The following is a 26,024-nucleotide window of genomic DNA, read 5'->3' as shown; positions in this document are numbered from 1 at the left end:
AGGAGTTGATCTCTCTGATCAAGTCCTCAAGCCATATAATGCCATGCGCAAAACCCGGGCATGGTACAAAAAAGTTGCGGTCTACTTGGTACAGGTTGCCTTGTACAACACTTTTGTGCTGTCCCAGAGCGCTGGCAACACAGGGAAATTCCTTCAGTTCTATGAGGCAGTCCTCAAGGCCCTGATCTTTTCTGACTGGGAAAGAGCAAGCCGGAGTACCTCGGGAACTGGAGGCGCCCGGATCGTCCCTGGCCAACACTTTCCAGGTGTGGTCCCCCATACTGGAAAGAAGGGACGGACCCAAAAAAAGTGCAGAGTGTGTCACCGGAGAGGGATACGGAAGGACACCACCACTCAGTGTGACACGTGCCCCGATCATCTGGGCCTCTGCATTGACGGTTGCTTCAGAGAGTACCACACTTCCATGGAGTACTAAATTTATAATCCCCTTCCCCAAGTTTAATTCTATTTGGCCACAGACAATCGCCCAGAAAAAAAAAACGATGGCTCTCATGACCTAACCCCTCAGATAAACATAGTCAAAAAAATAAAATTAAAACGGTGTAAAAAAATTATTTTTTTTACACCGTTTTTGTTTTATTTTTTTTGACTGTGTTCATCTGAGGGGTTAGGTCATGTGTTATTTTTATAGAGCAGATTCTTTTTTTTTTTTTTTTTTTGCCGATTGTCTTAGGTAGGGGCTCATTTTTTGGCACTATTTTGGGGTGCATATAACTTCTTGATCGCTTGCTATTACACTTTTTGTGATGTAAGGTGACAAAAAAATTGTTTAACCAACCGCAGTATAGACATAACCAACCGTCAGAACATACAAAAGAAAAACAACCGCAGCACTTCCATAAGTGAAAACTTAGTTGAGTCCTTTATTAAACCACGCAACGTTTCAGTCCACTTTCTGGGACCATTCTCAAGCAATACATACATGGACCTAGTGCATATTTATAGGGTGTCAGTTCATTTACATAATTGATAATCACTTAATAGTAGTTTACAAAACTCTGCCATAATATACATTAAAAAGATCAACAGTGTACTTGATTATACATTATATACTAAATAAAGTGCTCAGTGCTCTAGTATAAAAAATATTTCTCTTAAATTCATATATAAAGGACCACCATTATACATAATTGCTAATTGATGTGTATTAACGTCAGGTGTAGGGGGTGGTAACTTGTGGGGAACACAGACTGCTCATCTGGAAAGGACATAATTGTATGGCGTAAAGGATGTATCAATGCACATGTCCACGAGTCATGATCACGTGATATATCGCATGATCAGGCGAAGTGTCACAAGACAGGTCTAAGGTTCCCATGCGCATGTCCGCGTGTCACTGTCACAAAATAAATCACATGACCAGTGTAAACAAGGTAGCGTATCCTAGTAACCTGGTAGAAGTATATTAAGTAATAGAATATCATCAAATGGGACATGCAGAAGGGACAGGAAGTGCTGGAATTAAGCACACCTAACCCGATCCCATATCGGGAGGCACATGTGCCGGATAACTAGTTGGTGAATAAAGGACTCCACTAAGTATATATATATATATATACACCGCCGCCCCACACGCAACCCCGCCCTGTGTGCGTGCTCAGGGCTGTGTGTCTGTGCGTGTGTGCCGATAATTGAACTGCATGTGCGTCGAGCCGACCAATCATCACACGGCGCTCCACACGCCGCCAGCACCTGCGCGCTGCCCAATCACCGCCGCCGCTTGCAGGTTATGGTGTGCTGTCCTCGTCGGAGTGCCGCCATAACTGTCCATGCATGACAGAGCCGCACAGTCTCAGCACTCTCCGCCATCAGTCAGTACCACCAGTCACAGTGCCAGCAGTCTCAGCCACCAGTCAGTGCCAGCAGTCTCAGCCATCAGTCAGTGCCACCAGTCACAGCGCCAGCCGTCTCCGCCACCACTAAGAGCCAGCCGTCTCCGCCACCAGTCAGTGCCAGCCGTCTCCGCCACCAGTCAGTGCCAGCCGTCTCCGCCACCAGTCAGTGCCAGCCGTCTCCGCCACCAGTCAGTGCCAGCCGTCTCCGCCACCAGTCAGTGCCAGCCGTCTCCGCCACCAGTCAGTGCCAGCCGTCTCCGCCACCAGTCAGTGCCAGCCGTCTCCGCCACCAGTCAGTGCCAGCCGTCTCCGCCACCAGTCAGTGCCAGCCGTCTCCGCCACCAGTCAGTGCCAGCCGTCTCAGCCACCAGTCAGTGCCAGCCGTCTCAGCCACCAGTCAGTGCCAGCCGTCTCAGCCACCAGTCAGTGCCAGCCGTCTCAGCCACCAGTCAGTGCCAGCCGTCTCAGCCACCAGTCAGTGCCAGCCGTCTCAGCCACCAGTCAGTGCCAGCCGTCTCAGCCACCAGTCAGTGCCAGCCGTCTCAGCCACCAGTCAGTGCCAGCCGTCTCAGCCACCAGTCAGTGCCACCAGCAACAGCCACTAGTCTCAGCCCCCAGTCAGTGCCAGCAGTCTCAGCACCACCAGTCAGTGCCAGCCATCCCCTTGCCATCTAATATAGACTGTTCCTACTAATGTTTATGCACTACTGTTCTAGCTCCTGTTATTGTAACGGGCTTAATGTCTAGTGTGCTAATAAATCTCCCACATAGTATTTAAAATTGTCAGATATATCAGCTCGCCCTAAAGAATCTTGTCATCTTGCTTTAGCACCCAGAATCCTATCCAGTAATTATCTGAACTGGAGCCTCTCCCAAACCAACATGGCTGGTCATGCAGAACATTTTGCCATCAGCTATGCTGATATTATCTGCTGGGACATGTTTTAGGTTTAGATTATCTCTAAAATGCTACTAATTCAAGTTGTGATACTGATTTCTTCTAGTTCTGTGGGATTACACATTGAGTTTTCAGACCAATATCAATATCTGGACATTTACACATGTTCGTATGAATGCTCGTTCCCAATAATTCACACGTGTCAAGGTGTTGCCGATCACCTGACAAGGAAAATGCTTGTTTGCTGGGTGATCACGTCTTTCAGGCGGCACCTAAAAATCTCATTTGTTGGAAATGCATCGCCCTGTGTCAGTTGGATGTGCTTCTGAAAGTATGCTGAAAGGATCCGCTCAGAATGCATCAGTTTGCCTCCGTTCAATCTCTATTCCGCTCTGGAGGCGGACACCAAAACGCTGCCTAATGAAACTGAGCCAAACGGATCCATCCTGGCACACAATGTAAGTCAATGACTTTCAATGGTGTTCAAGACTGATCCGTCATGGCTATAGAAGACATAATACAAACGGATCTGTTTATGACTGATGCATGCGGTTGTATTATTGTAACGGAAGCATTTTTGCAGATCCATGGCGGATCCGCAAAAACCGCCAGTGTGAAAGTAGCCTTAGCATGCACATACGGTATTAGAAGAGGGTTGCCATCTATACAGTGTATATATAATGTAGTATGATTAAAAACCCTTTACAAGTATGTATACACTGTAAAACCTAAATGAGTTTTCCTGTGGAGGAAGATAGTCTGCTCAGTACTTACCCCTTTATCGCGCCGCGGATTCTGCCATCTCTGATGTGTTCACATGACCACCAGGACTGAATGCAGACTCTTCTGCTCAGGTCCCCAACAGATGTGTTCTTGCTGCATGTACAGTATGCGGGAAATAAAAAGACTAAAGAACACATCTAGTCCGGACCTGAGTGGGAAAGCCTGCATCCAGTCCCAGCGGTCAAGTGAGTGCAGTGGAGATGGCAGAATCTGCGGCGCTATGAGCAGATTATCTTCCCTCCAAACATGTCAGCACACAGCAAGATTTTCCCCAAAGCTCGGAGAACCCCTTTAAGTGTTAAAGGTGGTTACAGATATTTATGACCTATCCTCCGGGTCCACAGAAAATGGAGCAGAAGCAGACAGCTCTGTGTTCTGTATAGTGGGCATGCTGGTTACAGCTCTCATTTAAGTGAATTGGTGGGGGTGTTGGACCCCCACTGATCTGATATTGATGACCTGTTCTAAGGGTAGGGCTTCAAGAACTCTAATTAGGATAACACCTTTTTAAAGTAATTCAGCATTACAGCATTATATCCCACTGGCTTTATGTGACTGAAGGGGTCTTCAGGGCCATAAGATGTTGGGGACGAGTGTTAAACAATTGTTTCAGGGCTGGGACAAGGTATTTTGGCTCCCAGGCGGAGCAGGCAAGTTGCTTTTCCCGCTGCCTCTAAGTGACATTACTTCCTGATAAATATATTAACACATTTAAAAGACGTAGTGAAGGGCAGACCCACTGATTTACAGGTGACAGATTGGAGTTCTTCACTTTCTTTTTGGTCCAGACCTTAACAGGAAGGAGTCTTTGGTCAGGGGTGTACAGCTACATAAGAGTACGAAGACACCAGTGTTACTATATGGTACATGGTAGATAGGGGACTATTACAGATTTTGCAAATCAGCCCCCATATTTATACAGACCACAAATCCGTCCCCATATTTATACAGACCACAAATCCGTCCCCATTTTATACACTGTCATCCTGCTGCTACTCCCAATACTGTGCCCGCTGTGCTCCCAAAAACACTATACTGTCAGAAATAATAGTGCCATAAAGATTCCCCTATAGCAGGCATGCTCAACCTGCGGCCCTCCAGCTGTTGCAAAACTACAACTCCCAGCATGCTTGAACAGCCTACAGCAGGGCATTGTGGGAGTTGTAGTTTTACAACAGCTGGAAGGCCGCAGGTTGAGCATGCCTGCCCTATAGTAATAGTGCTCCCAGACTGCCCTCATTAGTAATAGTGCCCCCAATAGTGATCATACTCCCCAAGAGTTTCCCAGTTAGCAATGCCCTCTATAATGTGACCAATAATAATAATGCCTCCAATATTTATAATGCCCCTCTTCCAGTGCCCCCTGTAGCTCTAATACCCTCTTGCAGTTATAACTCCCCTGTAGCCTATATATATTGCTCCCCCCAATAGTTCCCTGTAGTTAGTGCCAGTATATAATGTTTCTCTTTTCCCCATAGTGCCAGTATGTGTGTGTGTGTGTGTGTGTGTGTGTGTGTGTGTGTGTGTGTGTGTGTGTGTGTATATATATTAGTCCCCCTATAGTACCAGTGTATAATGTTCCCCCATAGTGGCACCCCTAGTACCAGCCAGTATATAATGCCCTCCCCTGCACAGCCACTATATAATCAGGGTTGCCAACCGTCCGTAAATTTACGGACAGTCCGCAAAAAGTGGGTGTTTTCTTCTGCTGTCCGTAGCGTCCGGCAGGAAAAAACACTGTCCGTAAGAATATTTGTCCTGAACCGTGCAGCAAGCAAGGAGAAGGAAGCCGATGCTGCGAGCCTGCGTTGCTCTGGAAAGTGAAGCAGAGCATGATGAGATAAAGAGGAGCCCCACTGGGCCAGCAATGAAAGTGCAGCCCTGTTACCTGCTTGATGCTTTCCAGCGCACGCCGCACACAGAGAAGGAGAAGACTGCAGGCGGGACTGGGGCTGGAAATAACATGGAGCCTGCCCTGAACCCCTAGTGAGTCTGTGGTGTGGGCAGTGTAAGACATGAGGCGAGGTCTGGAGGAGGAGCAGCACCTAGCCTGCCCTTAAGGACCGTTCTCATCCCCCAGCCCAGGCCCAGTGTGTATGCTTCCTCCAAGCGCCAGCTGACCCAGGTTTCCACACCTACAGGGTCACTGTTACTACTGGAGGCACTATGAGGAAAAAAATCTCTATTGGGCTTCATTCACATAGCCATGGTGTTGCTTTGTCCATGTTGTGGACCCCAAACTGCAGGTCCGTGAAACACAGGCACCGGCCATGCGCACACTGCATTGTGGCGCAGACCCATTGACTTCAATCGGTCCACTATCCACAAGATACGGCAAAAGATAGAACATGTCCTATCTTTCACCGTACCTACCGGATTGCGGACCCATTTAAGTCAATAGGTCCGCGTCGCAATGCAGCGTTCGCACGGCCGGTGCCTGTGTTTTGCAGACCAGCAGTTTGTGCACAGCGACACCATGGCTATGTGAATAAAGCCTTATGACGCATTATTACTACTAATTATTGTATAACTATTGGGGGTATTATAATTATTTGGCACAATATGGAGGGCACTACTACTAACAGGGGTACTTTCGGGAACATTATCACTATTGGGGCATTATTACTAATGAGAGCACTCATTATTAGTGGGACTTTTGGGGAGCTCTGTTACTACAGGGGGACTACCTGTATGGCACTATTATTTCTACAGTATAGTGTTTGGGGTCATTGGGGAACATAATCAGCACAGTATTGAGGGTAGCAGCAGGATAACACTGTTGGATGATCGGGGGGAGGAGGATGATAGAAAAGTGAGGAAGTTAATGGGGAACCTGTCACCTCCAAAACACATTTTAAACCGACATCATTACCTTACAGGAGCCCCCAGTGTGTTCCTAATCATGTTTTTCATTCCTCTACTAGTTGTTGTGTACTTTATAAAAACACTGTTTTAATCTATGTTTTCGCTATCCTCAGAGGCAGCTTGAAGTCAAGGGGGCAGCGGCCTCCTTGCTTCAAGTCAAGCTAAGCCCACCCCTTACCCATCCTCCCTTCACTGTGATTGACATCCTGCTGTGAGGCTAGGATCGTGCAAGTCTCCCGCATGCGCGGTGCGCTCCTGGTCACTGCGCGATCCGTCTCCTGCACTCAACCGGCCGCTTTCCTCTCTCTGCGCATGTGCCGGGTGCGCTCACACGATGGAAAAGCCCGGCACATGCGCAGAGAGAGGAAAGTGGCCGGTTTAATGCGGGAGCCGGAGACGGATCGCGCAGTGACAAGGAGCGCACCGCGCATGCGGGAGACTTGCACGATCCCAGCCTCACAGCAGGATGTCAATCACAGTGAAGGGAGGATGGGTAAGGGGCGGGCTTAGCTTGACTTGAAGCAAGGAAGCCGCTGCCTCTTGACTTCAAGCTGCCTCTGAGGATAGCGAAAACACAGATTAGAACAGTGTTTTTATTAAGTACACAACAACTAGTAGAGGAATGAAAAACATGATTAGGAACACACTGGGGGCTCCTGTAAGGTAATGATGTCGGTTTAAAATGTGTTTTGGAGGTGACAGGTTCCCTTTAAGATGCCATATTTTATTTTTAACTATTGGGCTACCCCTTTAATTCTTCGGTGTTATGTTTAGGGCATTTTGAGGCCGTGAAGGGGGGGGGGGGGGTGGCTGCTAAAAGAGGGTGTGGCATATGTCTGTAAAAGTTTTTGGTTCAGTTGTCCAGAAAAATTTAAAGAGAGGGGCCTGGATGTATTTCTGGAGTGTAATAATATTACAGGCTATAGCTAGTAGAGAGGGGTCGTTGATCCAGGGAGTTATTCTGATTGCCTGATTGGAGTCGGGAAGGAATTTTTTATTCCCCTAAAGTGGGGAAAATTGGCTTCTACCTCACAGGGTTTTTTTTGCCTTCCTCTGGATCAACTTGCAGGATAACAGGCCGAACTGGATGGACAAATGTCTTTTTTCGGCCTTATGTACTATGTTATGTACTAAGGTTGGCAACCCTGTATATAACGCTCCCCCAGTTGCCAGTATTTAGCGCTCCCCCAGTTGCCAGTATATAGCGCTCCCCCAGTTGCCAGTATATAGCGCTCCCCCAGTTGCCAGTCAGTATATAGCGCTCCCCCAGTTGCCAGTCAGTATATAGCGCTCCCCCAGTTGCCAGTCAGTATATAGCGCTCCCCCAGTTGCCAGTCAGTATATAGCGCTTCCCCAGTTGCCAGTCAGTATATAACGCTCCCCCAGTTGCCAGTCAGTATATAGCGCTCCCCCAGTTGCCAGTCAGTATATAGCGCTCCCCCAGTTGCCAGTCAGTTTATAACGCTCCCCCAGTTGCCAGTCAGTATATAGCGCTCCCCCAGTTGCCAGTATATAACGCTCCCCCAGTTGCCAGTATATAACGCTCCCCCAGTTGCCAGTATATAACGCTCCCCCAGTTGCCAGTATATAACGCTCCCCCAGTTGCCAGTATATAATGCTCCTCCCAGTGCCAGTGCCTTGGTGCCCCCAGTATGCTGTCCTTTGTTCTGTAATCTCTTTAAGCAAAAAAAAAAAAAGGAGTTGTTTCACTTCAGCAAATGGCATTTATCATGTAGATAGTGAATACAAGGCACTTACTAATGTATTGTGATTGTCCAAATTGCCTCCTTTGCTGGCTTGATTCCTTTTTCAATCTCATTATACACTGCTAGTTTCCAGAGGTTATGTCCATGCAGCGCAGATACAAGGTGGTCGTGGTGGAAGCTGCTGTTCATCTGTGCCTATGTGTGCTCCTACAGCCCCAACCACCAGAAAGGTCTGTGCATTTTCCTATAGAGTGCAAGCACGACCACCACTGATGGATTGCAGGGTGGTCGTAACCCCTGGAAATGGGCAGTGTCTAATGTGATGGAAAAATGAATCCAGCCAGCAAAGGAAGCAATATAGAGAATCACAATACATTAGTAAGTGGCTTGTATTAACTTTCTCTACATGATAAATGCCACCTGCTGAAATGAGACAACCCCATTAAGTGTGGTATACAGCAGCAGTAATTTTGCAGTCAGGCATGTATGCCTAGTGCAGAGATCTAGTAGCGAATATGCTAAATATAATCTCTTAATTTAAAGAGGTTTTCTGGGGAAATGTCATGGACCAATAAAAGAAGTATTACTCTTGCCAGTTTCTGTATACTTGGCTTCAGCAGTGAGGTGACCGCCAGAGCCAATCATTTGCCTCCACGCTTTGGTGCCATAAAAAAGTGTTGCGCTAAAACAGTGTAAGGGCTCGTTCACATGAACGTGTGAAGCCCGTGCCCGTGCTGTGGACCGCAAATTGCGGTCCGCAATGCAGGGGCACCGTCCATGGGGCAGGCGCATGGGGATCGCAGACCCATTCACTTGAATGGGTCCGCGATCCTTCCGTTCCGCAAAAAGATAGAGCAAGTTCTATCTTTTTGCAGTGTGGAAGCACAGAACGAAACTCCAGAAGTGGTGCTTCCGTAGTGTTCCGTTCTTCCGTTCCGCATCCGTGATGCGGAATGGCCACGGAACGGTGCCCGTGTATTGCGGATCCGCAAATGCGGTCCGCAATACGGCAACGGGCATCACACGTTCGTGTGAACGAGCCCTAAAAAGAGCAGAAATCTACAATGAGACTCTGCTTCTACTTTACCCCATACAGTCTTAGAACCATGCTAAGGCCTCTTGCACATGAACGTTTTTTTTTTTCGTTTTTTGTGTTCCGTATACAGACCGTATACGGAACCAATTATTTCAACGGATCCTAAAAAAAAAACCTGAAGGTACTCTGTATGCCTTCCGTTTACGTATTTCTATTTTTCTGTTCCGTTCAAAGAAAAAACATGTCCTATTATTGTGCGCATAACGGACAAGGATAGTACTGTTCTATTAGGGGCCAGCTGTTCCGTTCCGCTAAAAAGGCCTAGAGTTGTTTTCTTAGAAACATAAAAAACAACATACAAAAATTATTCTGCTTGGCTAAAGTGGTAGATTACGTATTGTATTATTTAATTATTCTACAGCCACATATATATCGTTTTACACAAAAGAAGTTAAATCAGGTCATTCAGTATCACTTCACATTGTATGCATCTAACTCTGTATCTTCATGACTGGTAATAAAAACATGTAGTATTCATTTTTATTGCTGTAAAATAATTGCCATAAAAAGTAGCTTAATGTTTGTTCTTTCCAGGTTACAGATATGCGTAACGTTGTATTTCGTGAACGTAGGTCATGGGATCGGTTTCCAGGTCCAGGTCAAAGTATTGGGTGTGCAGAAGGAAACCCAACTGAGACTAGTGAGATACCAGGTATAGTAAAATGAATGTTGATCATAAGGCAGAAGCCTCTCAAGCACCTCTCAGTGGTTGAAAAGGCTCAGGCTCCTTCTTAACTTAAAGGGGTTATCCCATGCTTAATGTAACAAAGCTAGAACCAGCCCTGTACCTCACATGAATCCAGAGATCTCCCCATTCATTGCTCTGCTAGATTTACATCAAGCTGAGAGCTTAGGAGGAGTGTCTTCTGCTGCAGCTAAGGGGGCGTATCACAGCTCAGGAGGCAGTTGAAGGATGAAACTGAGCATGTGCGGCCTTCTCAGTGAGCAAGTCAAATAAATAAGAAAAAAACAAACTGCAGGTGGCGCTGTACAGATACATTTTATTGAATAACTCAGTGGTTATATAAAATTTTTAATTACATGCAATTACAAAAGTATTCAGATCCAGGTGCTGGTTTGAAAACTAGAATATTTTTCATGGGACAACCCCTTTAATGGTAGAGTAACACTCCTATTAAAGTATTGTCATGCTTTTGTAGTGCAAAGTGGGAATTCAGTCTGAAGCTGCCTGGTCACAAAGCGAGCAAAGTAATCAGGGCCGTTTGAAGGAATTTGGGGGCCCCAAGCAAAATAGACATGGAGGCTTCCCCCCTCCACGCCCTCCCCACCTTACGCACGCAAAGCCTACAGGAACCACAGTATAGCCATACAGTTTAAGTTCACCCACACTTTATATAAATAAAAAAGGAGGTTTACAGTGCAAATACTGCTGTTGCATTTAATGTGCATGAAATTTGAACAGTGCCATCCACAGATCCCCCTCTAAACAGTGCCATCCACAGACCCCCCCTAAACAGTGCCATCCACAGATCCCCCCCCTAAACAGTGGCATCCACAGATCTCCCCCTAAACAGTGGCATCCACAGATCTCCCCCTAAACAGTGGCATCCACAGATCTCCCCCTAAACAGTGGCATCCACAGATCTCCCCCTAAACAGTGGCATCCACAGATCTCCCCCTAAACAGTGGCATCCACAGATCTCCCCCTAAACAGTGGCATCCACAGATCTCCCCCTAAACAGTGTCATCCACAGATCTCCCCCTAAACAGTGTCATCCACAGATCTCCCCCTAAACAGTGTCATCCACAGATCTCCCCCTAAACAGTGCCATCCACAGATCTCCCCCTAAACAGTGCCATCCACAGATCTCCCCCTAAACAGTGCCATCCACAGATCTCCCCCTAAACAGTGCCATCCACAGATCTCCCCCTAAACAGTGCCATCCACAGATCTCCCCCTAAACAGTGCCATCCACAGATCTCCCCCTAAACAGTGCCATCCACAGATCTCCCCCTAAACAGTGCCATCCACAGATCTCCCCCTAAACAGTGCCATCCACAGATCTCCCCCTAAACAGTGCCATCCAAAGATCTCCCCCTAAACAGTGCCATCCACAGATCTCCCCCTAAACAGTGCCATCCACAGATCTCCCCCTAAACAGTGCCATCCACAGATCCCCCCTAAACAGTGCCATCCACAGATCCCCCTCTAAACAGTGCCATCCACAGATCCCCCCCTAAACAGTGCCATCCACAGACCCTCCCCTAAACAGTGCCATCCACAGATCCCCCCCCTCCCCTAAACAGTGCCATCCACAGATCCCCCCCCTCCCCTAAACAGTGCCATCCACAGATCCCCCCTCCCCTAAATAGTGCCATCCACAGATCTCCCCCCTAAATAGTGCCATCCACAGATCCCCCCTAAACGGTGCCATCCACAGATCCCCCCCTAAACAGTGACATCCACAAATCCACCCTCCCCTAAACAATGCCATCCACAGATCCCCCCCCCCCTCCCCTAAACAGTGCCATCCACAGACCCCCCCCTCCCCTAAACAGTGGCATCCACAGATCCCCCCCTCCCCTAAACAGTGGCATCCACAGATCCCCCCCCCTCCCCTAAACAGTGGCATCCACAGATCCCCCCTCCCATAAACAGTGGCATCCACAGATCCCCCCCTCCCCTAAACAGTGGCATCCACAGATCCCCCTCCCCTAAACAGTGGCATCCACAGATCCCCCCCTCCCCTAAACAGTGGCATCCACAGATCCCCCCCTCCCCTAAACAGTGGCATCCACAGATCCCCCCCCTCCCCTAAACAGTGGCATCCACAGATCCCCCCCCTCCCCTAAACAGTGGCATCCACAGATCCCCCCCCTCCCCTAAACAGTGGCATCCACAGATCCCCCCCCTCCCCTAAACAGTGGCATCCACAGATCCCCCCCCCTCCCCTAAACAGTGGCATCCACAGATCTCCCCCTAAACAGTGGCATCCACAGATCTCCCCCTAAACAGTGGCATCCACAGATCTCCCCCTAAACAGTGGCATCCACAGATCTCCCCCTAAACAGTGGCATCCACAGATCTCCCCCTAAACAGTGGCATCCACAGATCTCCCCCTAAACAGTGGCATCCACAGATCTCCCCCTAAACAGTGTCATCCACAGATCTCCCCCTAAACAGTGTCATCCACAGATCTCCCCCTAAACAGTGTCATCCACAGATCTCCCCCTAAACAGTGCCATCCACAGATCTCCCCCTAAACAGTGCCATCCACAGATCTCCCCCTAAACAGTGCCATCCACAGATCCCCCCCTAAACAGTGCCTTCCACAGATCCCCCCCCTAAACAGTGCCTTCCACAGATCCCCCCCCTAAACAGTGCCATCCACAGATCCCCCCCTAAACAGTGCCATCCACAGATCCCCCCCCTAAACAGTGCCATCCACAGATCCCCCCCCTAAACAGTGCCATCCACAGATCCCCCCCTAAACAGTGCCATCCACAGATCCCCCTCCCCTAAACAGTGCCATACACAGATCCCCCTCCCCTAAACAGTGCCATACACAGATCCCCCTCCCCTAAACAGTGCCATCCACAGATCTCCCCCCTAAACAGTGCCATCCACAGATCCCCCCCTAAACAGTGTCATCCACAGATCCCCCCCTCCCCTAAACAGTGCCATGATGGCACTGTTTAGGGGAGGGGGATCTGTGGATGGCACTGTTTAGGGGGGGATCTGTGGATGGCACTGTTTAGGGGAGGGGGAATCTGTGGATGGCACTGTAGGGGGATCTGTGGATGGCACTGCCATCCACAGATCCCCCTACAGTGCCATCCACAGATCTCCCTCCCCGACGCTCACAGCAGTATATTTTTAAACGAATCAGTAACTACTTTAACTTTAATCATTGCTCATTGCTGAGCTCTTTACTTGGATTATAATTTATTTGGATATGGGATATCTTACTTTGTCTTAGCTCCGGTAATAGCAGGCAGTGCGGGGGGGCGGCGCTCACTCACTGACGTCACGCGCCTGCGCCGCCTAGTGGGAGGAGCAGGCGGGTGACGTCAGTGAGTGAACGCCGCACCCCGCACTGCCTGCTATTACCGGAGCTAAGACAAAGTAAGATATCCCATATCCAAATAAATTATAATCCAAGTAAAGAGCTCAGCAATGAGCAATGATTAAAGTTAAAGTAGTTACTGATTAGTTTATAAATATACTGCTGTGAGCGGCGTGGCCCTGTATATTCTAACCCCCAGGCAAGCGTCCCTGTCACCATGGGAACGCCTGGGGGTTAGAATATACCATCGGATCTTCTGAGTTACTCAGCCGCAAAACAAGCACCGGCTCTGCTTGGCCCCGGGCCAGCTCGGGGCCCCAAGCAATTGCTTGTTTTGCCTGTCTGTTAGCGACGGGCCTGAAAGTAATGTCTCTTCACATATCTCCCAACTTAAAGTGGTTGTCACCTGGACATTGGTGGCATAAGGCTATAAATGTCGCCTCTGTGTGTCCAGTTATGCTGACTTTTTACCTCCAAGTGAACTTTCCTCTGACTTTTTTTTTACCTCCAAGTGAATGTGTCGTTTTTAAGAATGTACTACATGTTATGAATTGGTAAAATACAAAAATATACAGTACAGACCAAAAGTTTGGACACACCTTCTCATTCAAAGAGTTTTCTTTATTTTCATGACTATAAAGGCATCAAAACTATGAATTAACACAGTGTGAAACAACTGAAAATATGTCATATTCTAGGTTCTTCAAAGTAGCCACCTTTTGCTTTGATTACTGCTTTGCACACTCTTGGCATTCTCTTGATGAGCTTCAAGAGGTAGTCCCCTGAAATGGTCTTTCAACAGTCTTGAAGGAGTTCCCAGAGATGCTTAGCACTTGTTGGCCCTTTTGCCTTCACTTTTGCGGTCCAGCTCACCCCAAACCATCTCGATTGGGTTCAGGTCCGGTGACTGTGGAGGCCAGGTCATCTGGCGCAGCACCCCATCACTCTCCTTCATGGTCAAATAGCCCTTACTTTCAAAGTTTTCCCAATTTTTCGGCTGACTGACTGACCTTCATTTCTTAAAGTAATGATGGCCACTCGTTTTTCTTTACTTAGCTGCTTTTTTCTTGCCATAATACCAATTCTAACAGTCTATTCAGTAGGACTATCAGCTGTGTATCCACCTGACTTCTCCTCAACGCAACTGATGGTCCCAACCCCATTTATAAGGCAAGAAATCCCACTTATTAAACCTGACAGGGCACACCTGTGAAGTGAAAACCATTTCAGGGGACTACCTCTTGAAGCTCATCAAGAGAATGCCAAGTGTGTGCAAAGCAGTAATCAAAGCAAAAGGTGGCTACTTTGAAGAACCTAGAATATGACATATTTTCAGTTGTTTCCCACTTGTTTGTTATATATATAATTCCACATGTGTTAATTCATAGTTTTGATGCCTTCAGTGTGAATCTACAATTTTCATAGTCATGAAAATAAAGAAAACTCTTTGAATCAGAAGGTGTGTCCAAACTTTTGGTCTGTACTGTATATGGATTAATTTATGGAGTTTGGAGAAGTGGGAGGATCCGTGACACGGTGGTCGTTACATTGTCATGGACTCTTGGTATATTTAATTTTGTATATAACTAGGATATGCCACCAATGTTGGATAGTTGCGAGTCCTACCTCTGGGATCCATCTCTAGAACGAGCATCCAAAGTGAAGAAGAGCGCACCACACATGCACAGTCACCCTCCATTAATTTCTATGGGATTTATGAAAATAGCCGAGTCACAGAAGTCAAAGAGCACGCCGTGCATGTTTTTTGTGCTTTTTTTTCTCAGAGCCCATATTGGAGATATGTGCGGGTCCCAGAGTTGGGACCCACACATATTTCTGACACTGGTGGCATATCCTAGCGATATGCCATCAATGTCCTAGATGATAAAACCTCTTTAAATATATGTAATTAATAAAATACATTGGTGTTTTTAGGACCCCGGCTTTCTGTACAACAATTCTTAAATAGGCTCCCTAAATCTGTTATCCAAAGTGGCCGTGTCATGGATATTCAGGGTCCCGTTAGAGACATTCTGTTGGTAGGTATATTTTCTCACTGTGTATTTATGTTTGGTGCTTCTTAATATCACAGTCTTCATTTTAGATGTTCCCCAGTTTTTAACCAATTGATTTATCTATATATCCACTCCATAAAATATAACGCCACAAAACAATAGCAATAAAAAATTCTATAATCTTTATTGAATCACCATTAAAAAATAGCATAAAAAATAGATTTCACCTAAAATCACCATTATAGGACACCAACATCAGGACCTCAATTACATTCCCCATATTAGAATGCTACCTTCCATATTGCTGTCCATCGCTGATTTTCTCAGAAAAACACTTTTATTCAATATGTTAATTAGCTTCTAAAGGTGCCCAGGGGCGGCATTTACGCGGCCGTTGCCCAGGCCCCTCGGCGCTTTTCATATGAAACCCCTCCCCTTTCACCCCTCTGGCCCGCCCTAGGTTCTTCTTATTACGTCCTCCTCTTAGTGAGAAATCCAGCGCCAGCGCCGTTCAACAGATTCGCTGCGCCTGCGCACTTCATTCCCCATTATGGGCAGAGGCACAAGAGCGTTTAATGCGCATGTGCCGGCCCGTACATCCCGATCTAGCCGGCCTTGTGCCTCTGCCCATAATGGGGAATGAAGTGCGTAGGCGCTGCGAATCTGTTGAACGGCGCTGGCGCTGGATTTCTCACTAAGAGGAGGACGTAATAAGAAGAACCTAGGGCGGGCCAGAGGGGTGAAAGGGGAGGGATTTCATATGAAAAGTGACGAGGGGCCTGGGCAACGGCCGAATGAACGCCGCCCCTGGGCACCTATAAAAGCTAAGTAACATTGAAGTAAAAAAGTGTTTTTCTGAGAAAATCAGCGATGGGCAGCAATATGGAAGGTAGCATTCCAATATGGGGAATGTAATGGAGGTCCTGATGTTAGTGTTCTATAATGGTGATTTTAGGTGAAAGACTCTCTTTAAAATACAGACACATACCCACATGAAATGAGTACCATGATGTAAAATACAGACATTATGAAAAGGGAACTAAGAGCGCAGTAAAACCATTTACAACCGGCCTCCAAAGCAGCACTAAATAATGAAACAATAAGCAAGTATCAAACAAACCTCACACAGGAGATCAGCTCACCGCACCCAACGATCTTCTGGGTACGGACCATGAAATCCACTATAACACAGGAAAAGGAAATCCTGCACTGCGACAGATTGTGATATGATTCAAATCTTCTTCATTTCCACCAAAATGAGATTAAAATTACATCCATGTATACAGGATCCCCTATAGTAGCAAGTCGGACATAAACCTAGTCCTTATTCATAACATACAATGTTTAATAAACCAAGCCCCTTCATATCAGTTCCATGATGTGAACTATCATGTGATCAGCATTTAAAAAAAGGGAGAAACAAAGATGACGATCAGGAGAAATCAATTAGAATATTAACCATTCCAATACAACAGGAAAGACTCTATTATCCGGCATATAAGCATTAATAATAATAATAATAATAATTAAGGTTCTGACACTTGTTCAAGCCTAATGGGTGCCTAGTTTTTACTGATTCAAAAGTTTCCTAGTATAATCACCTCTTGTATGGGGATGAAAACAAAAGCTAGAAAAATCACTGGTATATACATCCCTAAAATATTTAGTCAAAGAGACATTAATGGGGTCATTTATTAAGACCAACGTTTTAGAAGCTGGTCCTAATACCCCTGTGCTGGCACTCGATGTGCCTAAGTTATGTAGAGGCGCCGGCCTAAATCTACACCAGCTCTCCTGCTGGTATAGATTTGGATAATTTTCTACGCCTAAGGCTACATGCACACAACCGTTTGTGTTTTGCGGTCCGCAGAAAAAACTGATGACGTTCCGTATGGCATCCATTTTTTTTTTTTTTGCGGATCCATTGTAATAATGCCTTTCCTTGTCCGCAAACTAGAAAAAAATAGGACATGCACTATTTTCTTAGCGGGGCAACGGAACGTACATACTGATGCGGACAGCACACGGTGTGCTGTCCGTGTTTTTTGCGGACGCATTGAAATTAATGGATCCGCATCCTATCCGCAAAAAAAACGGAACGGACACTGAAACAAACAACGTTCGTGTGCATGAGGCCTAAAGCAGGCGTAGAAAATAATAAATGAGACGGGCCAGCGGCCTGCCTCCTTCCCCACCCACACCACGCCCCCTTTTTTTTAGAACTGGCGTACATGGCATCAGTGTTGGAAAGGGCTGTCTAGGGCCCACCAGTAAAATTTATCTTGGGGGGGCCCCCCCATATGGATACATCCAAATATTACCTGCTCACACAGCAGAATACAGCAGCAAGATGCTACAAGATCATTAATTATGGGGGTCCCTGCAGCAACTTTGGTAGTAAGTCTACTGTGTTATGTGCCATTTGTGCAGGGGGTGGGGGGCTAGGGGCCCACCGGGGGATTCACCTGTACCCCAGTGGGCCAGTCCGAGCATGCATGGCATGGATGGGGAAGAAGTCACAGATTCGGTATAAATGACCCCCTAGGTTTATTAGAGGTAACATCAGAAATATAGCGCCTTCCTTAATTCTTTGCAACTTTGACTACAACCCTGTTACAAATTGTTAAAACTTCTCAATATGTCTGCCCCACATATTGCAAGTTACAGGAAGTAAAGGTAGCTAGATGTACAACATTGGTGGTGTTGCAATTAATAGCACTACATCTATGAAATCCTTGAGAAGCAGCACATGAATCTGCTGATAAAATTGAATTACCAGTGGTACTTTTTCAGAAAAGGTACCGCAGGTAATTCCACTTTACCAGCAGATTGTTGTTATGCATGCCCTGTGGTAGAGAATACTCCCTATGGCCGGCTGGTTCATCCTAGAGGGATACCTTGTTTATGGAGGAAAAAGAGAGAGGCAACTCTGGTTCCACCTTGAGAAAAGCTGTATCTAGATGTAATAAGGATGTCAGAAAGGCAAATTACAAATTTAGGCTACTTTCACATCCGCTTTGTGCTATCCAGTTTTGAGATACAGCACAGGCTCTTAAAACCGCAGCACAACGCTTCAGTTTTCTCCCCATTCACTATCAATGGGGACAAAACTGAATAAACCAGAACGGAGTGCTCCAGAATGCATTCTGTTCTGGTTTGTTGCATTCCCATGCCGGGCACCAACCTGGATCTGGCACCAAAAACTGGATCCTTTCTGACCCGTTGTATTATTAGAACTGAAGCGTTTTGCTGTGGTTTTGAGATCCCTTCTCAAAACCGTACAGCAAAAACACTGATGTGAAAGTAGCCTTATTAAACAGTCAGTTACTTTTGTGACCACTTTCAGCAAACAGTACGATCAGGTTGTCAGTATTGTTTGTGAATATTTGCCCACTTTGAAACAGGATGAGGTGTTCTGCTTTATTCTAAGAAAGGGAGTTAATTTTGCACATACAAGGGCATAAACATTGGGTAACATCTTATCAACAAGCCTCTTCTTCTTTTTTTTTTTTTTTTTCTGAAGATGCTAAATTAACAACTCTCTGCCTCCGTTCCGTTTTTTTTTTGCGGATAGGATGGGGACCCATTCATTTCAATGGGTCAGCAAAAAAATACTAAGAGTTCATTCGTTTGTGTTCCGCGTCCGTTGTCCGTGTTTCTTCAGCAAAAAAAATAGTGCATGTCCTACTTTTTCACATTTGCGGACAAGGATAGGCATTTATTACAAGGGATCTGTGAAAAAAACGGATCCTCCAAAAAAAAAAAAACGATGCCGCACCAGTTTTTTTTGTGGACGCAAAAAACAACTGTCGTGTGCATGAGGCCTTATTGTCATTCTCCAGTTCATGTAAATGTGGACATTGTAACTGTAAGGCACGCAGGTATATTAACGTATATGATTCCTTTCAGTCATGTGCCACTTCCCAAGTATCTAATATACGTACTTCTATCAACAGGGACGGACTAAGAACTTAAATTGGTCCTGGAAAAAAAACTAAGTGGCCACATGCTGTAGGTGGGTCCAAATTGAAAGAAGGTAGGGCAAAACAAGTAGGCAGGACAACAGAAGTAGACAGGACCAGCAATACCATAGTGCAGCAAATACCGCTCCAGAAAAAACTAATATCACAGTGCAGCTCAAAATATTGCTGCCTCCACCACAGTATTCAACTGTATCATCATCTTAAAGACGGCAATACAGTTGAATTCAGGAGAGAGACCTGCGGCCTCTGGCCAGGAACATAAGAACGTCCTAGCACTAATTAATGCTGAGAGCATCTGATCATTATGTACCCAGTGGCCCGTGAGGGCTTTGGTGGCCCACTGAGCATCGCCCCCACTGGGATATTTCCCTGTAGGGTCTATGGCCAGTCCACCCCCAGTATATCAATTGGAACACCATCAATTTTGTATATCTAGCTACCTGCACTTCCTTTAACTTGCAATATATGGGACAAACATCTGGGACTTTGAAAGTATGAATAAGGCACCATATCTCAGATGCTAAAGTACCTCTAATCAACTTAAAGAAACGCTGTACTTTAACAGAAAGGCATGGCCACTAGGGTCCTCACTCTCATCTAAGTTGCAGTCCACTGCCTGTTGTCAGGCAAGATCCATCCTTGGTAACAGAGACTCAGAAGACGTTCTTAGTTCTCCTTTCATATTTTATGTATTTTGCAGCATGGCACCTCGTTTCATGTCGGTATGTGTCTGTAATTTAATGATATTTTCATGGTGATTCAATAAAGATTATGGCCTTTTTTATTGATATTATTTTGTGGTGCTATATTTTAGTGGATGTATACATAAGGGTAGCACCCATCTGTGTTGTGTTGGTCATTGAACCCGCAGCATATAGGTGTATCAAGTGATTTATGTAGTAGAATGTAGTCTCTAGGATACATTTTTAAAATGGCAAACAGGATATACACATTAGATAAAAGTTGGCCAAACCCACCAATTATAGACTGCTGTGGACTATGTGACCAGCTGCCATCCAAAGTTGGGGTGAAAATAGAGTATGACATATTGAAATTTTACCCCAGCCGCTGCCAGATGTGTGCTGCAGCTGCTTATTCCCCAATGATATTGAAATAAACATGTATGCTTAGGTTTAGCTACCTTGACTCCTCAAAAATCAAAGGAAATTTAATTCAACCAAGTGACTCTATTTTGCTACAGAGAGAGGAGGATAAGCAATTGCCAGAAATATCTGGTGCCATCAAGTTCCAAGGGAGTCAGGCCCTATTTACATTAAGGTAGCCATACACATGAGATCAGCATTGGCTGCAATGTGGACAGTCATCCGTGGAATTGTTCACATGAATGATACCACCAGCAACATACAGTAGCATGCTAAACTGGCAAACCATGGATCCAGTTTAGGGGGAAAAAAACTGAGTGGACTTGAACACCAGTTGAACATACAATACTCTGGTAAACGATCATTTCACAGATGTATTGGCCGTTGACAGTTGTTCAAAGTGACCAATATGGATTAAAACTGGCAATGCTCAATGAAACTGGGCAATGGGCGAAAAATATCTTTCTAGGACCATTCTTTCAAAGAATAGATCTTTCATTTATAAATGATCTTTCTTTGAACAAAGGATCTTTCAGACAGAAATTTAAAACACAACATATCTTTTTAATGTCGTTGGTCTGCTAAAATTATCGCTTGTTTTTAAAGTGTAACTGTCATATTTTGTTTTTTATTTACTCGTTTATTAGAGCTAGGCATGTATACCTGAGTTAGTCTGTCAATAATTGCCAATAGATCTGTAATTACCTTATAATAACAGCTTTCATTAATGTCCCCTGTTTATATGGCTTGTCTGTCTTCCCTTTTGTGTAAACAGAAGACAGACACTGCACACTGCATGCCTGCATTAGACTTCAGAGTGAGAAGGCGTGTAATAGGAAAAAATAATCCAGCTCACCTAACTGGTCTGCATATAATCCCGGCTCCAGAGGCCCTGGGGAAGTGTTCCCGTAGCAGGCAGAAAATAGTAAAGGAAGGGTCCCGGAGACAGATAAAATCCTCTTTCAGCTCTTCTTTATTAGTTATGGACATCGACAGACATAACCATCAGGTGCACGGCAAGGTTGACGCGTTTCGGGTGAGTACCCTTAGTCGTAACAAATTGCTAACTGTGGCCCCTCAATATAAAGGGGTTGAAAGCACCCCTCCTCCAATGGGGAGGAACTGGTTTCAAGCAACATCCGTTGCACCACACCTAGACACACCTTTTTTCTTTCAGCTTGCATCAATCAGTTTGTAATTGGTAATACACTGTGCGAACCTGTCCTTGACATCTTAACCCCAGGTTGCCCTGTGATTTCTTTCAACAGAAGTCGCACAGTGTGAATACTTCATTCCATAGAAAACATAAAATATATGTAAAAAAACCTTTGATACAAACATGGACATACTAAAACAAATACAAATACAATGGCCCTATGTATTCAAACAAGTTCTAGTTAGCAGCCTGATATTGACAATCTCATAGTAGATTTGTCTAAAAATATAATGATAATGATACATTGTTGCATGTCAGTGGGGCTGCAAAAACACCACTTTCCCAGTAAAAGGCCGGACGTTTTGAATATAATTGCAAGATAAATCAGGTCACAGATGGAACATGACAAGAAATTGCTACAGTCCTGCGCAGGTTCGTTGAAAATCTTTTCTTACAACATCTAAAATAAAATAGGGAGATGAAAGCGCTGTATGATGTCAGCGCTATAGGAACAGTGACGAACAGAGATGTACAACCCTCATAGTAGTAGGGACTCTCACATGTACAATATTAATGTTGTGATCATATACATCACACTAATACCCCTAAAAATGGCGAGAAGGACATCAGAGATGTGTACCCGCCCGAATGTGGATAGACCTAACATAAAATGCTAATAGTGACACACATCGATATTCTGCTGTATGTGCCAAGCATTTTATTGATATATATAGATGAGTTCTTTCTTGAGGTTGAGACCCCCTGGTACCCTGGTACCCAATCTAAAAATCCAGTAAGCCTCACGTAACAGAATTTTCTTACGATAATCCCCACCCCTTTGCGGAGCTAATACACATTCGATGGCATACGCCACAAAATGGGTAGGCACTTCTTAATTGCGGAGCTGATTGTGCTGAACTCATTACTGTATGTTTCTCTAACATACAGTAATGAGTTCAGCACAATCAGCTCCGCAATTAAGAAGTGCCTACCCATTTTGTTTGACGATGCTATTCTTTATGAAGCACTCAAATCAGGTTGTAGAATTGTTTCCAGAAGGGCCCCCACCCTGTCTAGCTCACTGTCCCCGTCTCTTTACACTGCCAGCGGCAGTGGTATACAATCCAAGCCTAGTTGGCTTATATACAAAGGATTTACGAGATGCGGCAGTGCCCGCTGTAGGACCTGCGAATATGTCCTGCTCACAAAAACATTTGACAGTGCAGACCATATATATAACTTCCCAATTCGCACGTACATCAATTGCAATACGGAAGGCGTTATCTACGTAATTCGATGCACCAAATGTGACCTTATGTATGTGGGCAGCACTGTTCGCAAGTTCAAAAACAGAGTATTAGAACATCTCAACTATATCAGTAACCCCAATATCCTCAATATTTCGAAAATATAGCTAAACATTTCATACACGTTCATGCCCGCCAAGTATCATTTTTTCAGGCGTATGCCATCGAACGTGTATTAGCTCCGCAAAGGGGTGGGGATTATCGTAAGAAAATTCTGTTACGTGAGGCTTACTGGATTTTTAGATTGGGTACCAGGGGGTCTCAACCTCAAGAAAGAACTCATCTATATATATCAATAAAATGCTTGGCACATACAGCAGAATATCGATGTGTGTCACTATTAGCATTTTATGTTAGGTCTATCCACATTCGGGCGGGTACACATCTCTGATGTCCTTCTCGCCATTTTTAGGGGTATTAGTGTGATGTATATGATCACAACATTAATATTGTACATGTGAGAGTCCCTACTACTATGAGGGTTGTACATCTCTGTTCGTCACTGTTCCTATAGCGCTGACATCATACAGCGCTTTCATCTCCCTATTTTATTTTAGATGTTGTAAGAAAAGATTTTCAACGAACCTGCGCAGGACTGTAGCAATTTCTTGTCATGTTCCATCTGTGACCTGATTTATCTTGCAATTATATTCAAAACGTCCGGCCTTTTACTGGGAAAGTGGTGTTTTTGCAGCCCCACTGACATGCAACAATGTATCATTATCATTATATTTTTAGACAAATCTACTATGAGATTGTCAATATCAGGCTGCTAACTAGAACTTGTTTGAATACATAGGGCCATTGTATTTGTATTTGTTTTAGTATGTCCATGTTTGTATCAAAGGTTTTTTTACATATATTTTATGTTTTCTATGGAATGAAGTATTCACACTGTGCGACTTCTGTTGAAAGAAATCACAGGGCAACCTGGGGTTAAGATGTCAAGGACAGGTTCGCACAGTGTATTACCAATTACAAACTGATTGATGCAAGCTGAAAGAAAAAAGGTGTGTCTAGGTGTGGTGCAACGGATGTTGCTTGAAACCAGTTCCTCCCCATTGGAGGAGGGGTGCTTTCAACCCCTTTATATTGAGGGGCCACAGTTAGCAATTTGTTACGACTAAGGGTACTCACCCGAAACGCGTCAACCTTGCCGTGCACCTGATGGTTATGTCTGTCGATGTCCATAACTAATAAAGAAGAGCTGAAAGAGGATTTTATCTGTCTCCGGGACCCTTCCTTTACTATTTTCTGAGAAGGCGTGTCTCTCAGTAATCCAATCTGATTGGCTGGCAGGGGGCTGCTGGCTACAGCAAGTCTGTATGTGAAGTGAGGGAAAGCAGTTTTGGCCTCAGAGAACTGGCAGATGAGCCATCTTGAGAATGTCCTCATATTGTAGGGTTCAAAATAGCTGTAACTAAGGGAAAAGCTCAAAGAAAACTGTGATATGTGAAGAAACTAAAGACTGCTGTATGCATAATGCTGCAGCATCAGTAACATATGCTAACCTTTTATTTATGAAAACATGACAGTTACACTTTACATTTCACCCCACCAATGAATGTGTATGGCCAACTTTAGATTGTTGTATGATAGACCACTATCTACTGAGCATAAAAGCTGGCTATACACATATTAAAGGGTCAGTATTTTTGTAAGTTTCTCTTTAGTCTATCCATCATTGGTATATAATTACCTGTATCAGTGTACTAATTGTAATTATTGTAAATAGGTCAGAATGCTAATCTGTCACTTTTTATGCCTTATATAACATATATTTCAGGGGCACAAAGCAGATGAGAAGATGCAACAGAGCCTAGTAGTATCTCCGCTTGTGTTGTCAATGGAAAAGGGGTAATTGATCTGAAATTTAGACTACACTTTTCCTTTATTTAATAGAACATGTCCTGTTTGCATGGAAGCTGCAAAACACTGTGCCAGGCTTGTATTATGACATATATATATATTTTTTTATAATAGTGACTCAGGCTGAATAATAAATGTGGTGCAGGGATATACACTTTTGCTGAACTCTATACCACCTATTGGTAGACTTAATTTGAAACAGAATTTTACACCAGAATTGTGGTGCAATTCTAGCTCAAAATGGCACATGTTAGGCCCTGCTATCTTTTCGAGCAAGTTGGAAAAAAAGTGTAGAAGCCCTAGTTGTACTAGGATTCTAGACATAGACATATTAGTAAATCTGTGCCAGTGTATATGCATTTGTATGACTCTTTATTTTGGAATCCATGTGTTTTTCTACAGGCAAGTATGTAAATAAATATAGGTAAAAGAAATACCCCCCTCTGATGTCACTTCCTATGTGGATTGGTATGACAAAAAGCCATTAAAAAACTTCAATGAAAGAACGCCATAAAAAACACAACACATATTGCCACTTGTATTTTTATTCAAGGAGGCCAAAAAGCCACCGATAACACGCTGTGATGTGGCCCTTTTACCTAAAACACATGGCACAAAATGCACCAAAAATTCTGCAAGTCTTAAAAAACAAATTAAAGGGGTTCTGTAGCTTTTTCTTACTGATCGTGGGGGTCCGACACCCGGGATTATTATTATAAAACTCTATTATAGTAAATATGACGGACTGCAGTGAAAAGTCACAAATTATGCTCCAAATATGGCGTGCAATTTAATTTGTGACTTTTACGCCAAATATTAGAACTGTACAAGTGTGCTAATAAGAGATGTAAACAAGAGCTGAACAGGGTGCACATGCCAGAGCCATCAGAAGGCAAAACACTCCTCCTGAAGCTGGGCAAATATTAGTACTCTTCAAAGGGAACCGGTCATCAACTTTATGCTGACCGTACTGAGGGCAGTATAAAGTAGTGACAGAAATGCTGATTTGAGCGGTGTGTCACTCATCAGCTCATCATAATCGTTGCAGCCCAGGCCTTGAAAAGAGTCAAATCTACCTGAGAAGAGTCATGGTTATTCATGAATTCCTGCTCTCCCTGCCCATCTGCTGATGACTGAGTCTTCTACCTAGTTTTCTCCCTTTCTCTCTAGGAGAGAACTGCTAATCATCAGCAGGTGGGTGGAGAGCAGGAGATTATTAATAACCATGACTCTTCTCTGGTAGATTTGACTCTTTTCAAGGCCTGGGCTGCAATTATTATGATGCTGGTTCTCGGCGACCACTTACTTTTAGCTGATGAGTGACACACCGCTGAAATCAACATTTCTGTCACTACTTTA

At 44.8% G+C, this 26,024-nt stretch overlaps 1 protein-coding gene across 2 annotated transcripts in view; it reads left to right on the top strand.

The window, feature by feature from the left end:
* UBXN11 (UBX domain protein 11) overlaps nucleotides 1-26,024 on the top strand; it is a 58,775-nt gene that overhangs the window by 31,349 nt on the left and 1,402 nt on the right. For both annotated transcript variants that reach the window (XM_040421895.1, XM_040421894.1), the window contains 3 exons: nucleotides 9,739-9,856; nucleotides 15,168-15,271; nucleotides 24,583-24,653. In XM_040421895.1, the coding sequence (XP_040277829.1) occupies nucleotides 9,739-9,856; nucleotides 15,168-15,271; nucleotides 24,583-24,653 (293 nt within the window). The remainder of the gene's footprint in view (nucleotides 1-9,738; nucleotides 9,857-15,167; nucleotides 15,272-24,582; nucleotides 24,654-26,024) is intronic.

The sequence above is a fragment of the Bufo bufo genome, chromosome 3, assembly GCF_905171765.1.
Source record: "Bufo bufo chromosome 3, aBufBuf1.1, whole genome shotgun sequence".
NCBI classification, from domain to species: Eukaryota; Metazoa; Chordata; class Amphibia; order Anura; family Bufonidae; genus Bufo; species Bufo bufo.
The sequence above is the reverse complement of the archived record's forward strand: the minus strand, read 5'-3'. Positions and strand labels throughout refer to the sequence as shown.